This window comes from Mya arenaria, chromosome 4 (genome assembly GCF_026914265.1).
Source record: "Mya arenaria isolate MELC-2E11 chromosome 4, ASM2691426v1".
In the NCBI taxonomy this organism is placed as follows: Eukaryota; Metazoa; Mollusca; class Bivalvia; order Myida; family Myidae; genus Mya; species Mya arenaria.
This window is the reverse complement of record NC_069125.1, coordinates 27,621,619-27,624,262: the sequence shown is the minus strand read 5'-3', so window position 1 is coordinate 27,624,262 and position 2,644 is coordinate 27,621,619. Positions and strand designations below refer to the sequence as shown.

The following is a 2,644-nucleotide window of genomic DNA, read 5'->3' as shown; positions in this document are numbered from 1 at the left end:
TGGGGGATACTTTACTTCGGATCGTATCTCTAATTTGTCATTTAATTATATGAAAGATGATTTATATTTGTATTTTATTCAGCTCTATTCAGCATTGACTGTAGAGAAAGGATATACACAGGTTTAATGTCAAATACCGTTCAAAAGGCAAATATGCCGGCGAACAATGTTTAAGTGTGTTTACCAAAAAACATTACAATAAGAAGTTAATTGCATTGATTACGTATGAACATATTTAACGGCTTTTAAACCTTTAAATTGCATCTTTAATTAGACTCATAATATCGGGTTGGGTTAAAATAATGACAGACAATCTAGAGATCATTGCATTTTATTATTTTATCAAATAACTTATATAATCAAATCGTAGATCTAACGCCACATTTTCCATAATTAATAGTATGACCCTTGTTTGTAAACTCTAATACGGTATCTAAGTAATCCAGTGCTAGTTTATCTGACCAACTTACATCACATGGGTCGTCAATAAATCCACAATGTCCACCTTTATTTGTACAAACCATTAGAAAATGTGGATAGTACTTGCACAGATCGTATGGAATACTTATTTTGGAATAAAACGGATCATCTAGGCTATTGATAAATAATAAAGGAACTGCTATCTCGTCGACATCTCTCAATGGATTATTGCGGTCCCAAAAGTCATCGACATTTGAGAAGTTATATAATTTTGAAAACGCAAGCTCATAAAAATGTCGAAATGACCAGCATTTGAGCAACTCATTAAAAGCGATATACTTTGAGAGTGAATTTGAATGTACACATAACGTTTTTTTTAATGATAACAAATATAATATGTCGTATATTCCTTGAACGCCTTTGGAAAACTTTCCTGGGTTGTCAAAGCACGCCGATACACACACTCCAGCGCAAATGTTAGCCGATGAACCGAATTCTCCAAGATATGATAGTAAAAGCGAACAACCCGTTCCTAATCCTACCATTGTAACTAACGCTTTCGGGTATCGAGCATGTATATACTTAACTACTTGGCGTAAATCGTGCGGATCCCCGTTGCTCAGTATCTTCGGAGTAGTTAACACTGAATTTCCAAATCCCCTTTGATTAAATACAGCAGTCCGATACCCTTTGTGAGCAGCTAAATCACATAGGTTTGAAACGTTGACCGCATTAGCCGTTAGTCCCGGAAGTATTATTAACACAGAACAACGCTTTCTCTTATGAACAGACACATGAAGAACCCAGTCAAGCGCTACGACTCCTCGATCACGCATCTGTAGATATTCTCTGTCAAATTCAGTTGAAGCTTGTGGAAAAATAAATGATAAGATGGTTTGCACATGCGCGTTTCTTAGATACCAAGGCGGATCAAATTTACGGTTCATCAGTCTGCATCGCTTGAGAAGATGCGACGCCAATGCTGATTCTTTGAAATACAATTTGGGTATTGTTGATGACAGTGTTATAAAAGACTTGAGGTAAATGTAAGCACTGACCATTATTGTTCCAAGCACGGCTAAGCAAAATGGTAGAGACGTCACAGTTGAGTACACAGCAAAAACCATAACTGTAGTTTCCAACTCAATCTGTTTAGTGTGCAATTCACATTGATATAACAATGAAACTTGATTGGTTATTCATTTTTTAAGACTGTCGTATTTATATGCAACTTAGTTTATTTCATGGCTTGTTGTTCAAGGTATATTGTTAAGATATGGTGAAGTGTCTTTCCGCTGCCGGTGTGTCTTTCCTCGTCACTATCAATTGACGTAGGTATATTTTACTGAAACCATAAAATGTGCTATCGTCCAGCTATTTTGCTTACTGTTTATGAGTAGCCTAAATACACAAAGGTCTATACTCGTTTTTACCTCATTCATTTCATTCACAACCGTCAATTTAACATAAAATAATATGTTTGAGGTTCTCGTCTCACTTATCAGATCAACTGTGCGTCCAACGAAACATATTTCTTTCATTTCATTTAATTATTGCTGTCGACCTAAATACACCCATTCTAAAAGAAATCGAATTTATTTCCGCACTTAAATTTATGGTTATTTCGCCTGAATTAACTTACTTCAAATGCTTACTGGTTTGTACAGAAATATCCATCAACTTCCATGTGATATGATCTGTGCTGCTTGACACATAAATCCCATAATTCATTTAGGTTTCATATTTCAGGGAGACATAATGCTTTTCCATGACATAAATATGCGTTAATGAATAGTAAAACTATTCATATTTATCCCCAGTTTTCTTTTATAAGCTTATTCAAAATATAGCTTTGCAAATGCACTATTGCAATTCAGCAATCTTATTGCAGTGATTAGTGAAAATGCACACTTATTTACATTCCGTCATTGACAATACCGCTAAGTAATTAGTGTTACATTTATTGAAGGTAATCAAGCATGACAGCTGATAATACCACTTAACATCAGAAAAAACATAGTTTTCATGCCATGTTTGTCAAGTGTTCGAAAATATTTTTTTCTTCGCTCTATAATCTAATATGTTTACATAATCCTCTTATCGTCTGTTTTTGTTGCACTTTCAGTTCGCAATATCTTCGCGTTATAAATCCACTTTCATCTGATTGTTTATTTAGAAAAGGGTAAAAAACGGCAGGTGTTTTCAATATGATTTGTTCTTCAAA

General features: G+C 34.5%; 1 protein-coding gene across 1 annotated transcript; it reads right to left on the bottom strand.

Moving 5' to 3' along the window:
- Window positions 1-359: 359 nt before the first annotated feature.
- LOC128230735 (protein ABHD15-like) lies at window positions 360-1,481 on the bottom strand. Its single transcript, XM_052943179.1, has one exon. It carries the CDS (start codon window positions 1,479-1,481, stop codon window positions 360-362), a length of 1,122 nt encoding a protein of 373 aa, XP_052799139.1.
- Between the last annotated feature and the right edge of the window lie 1,163 nt (window positions 1,482-2,644).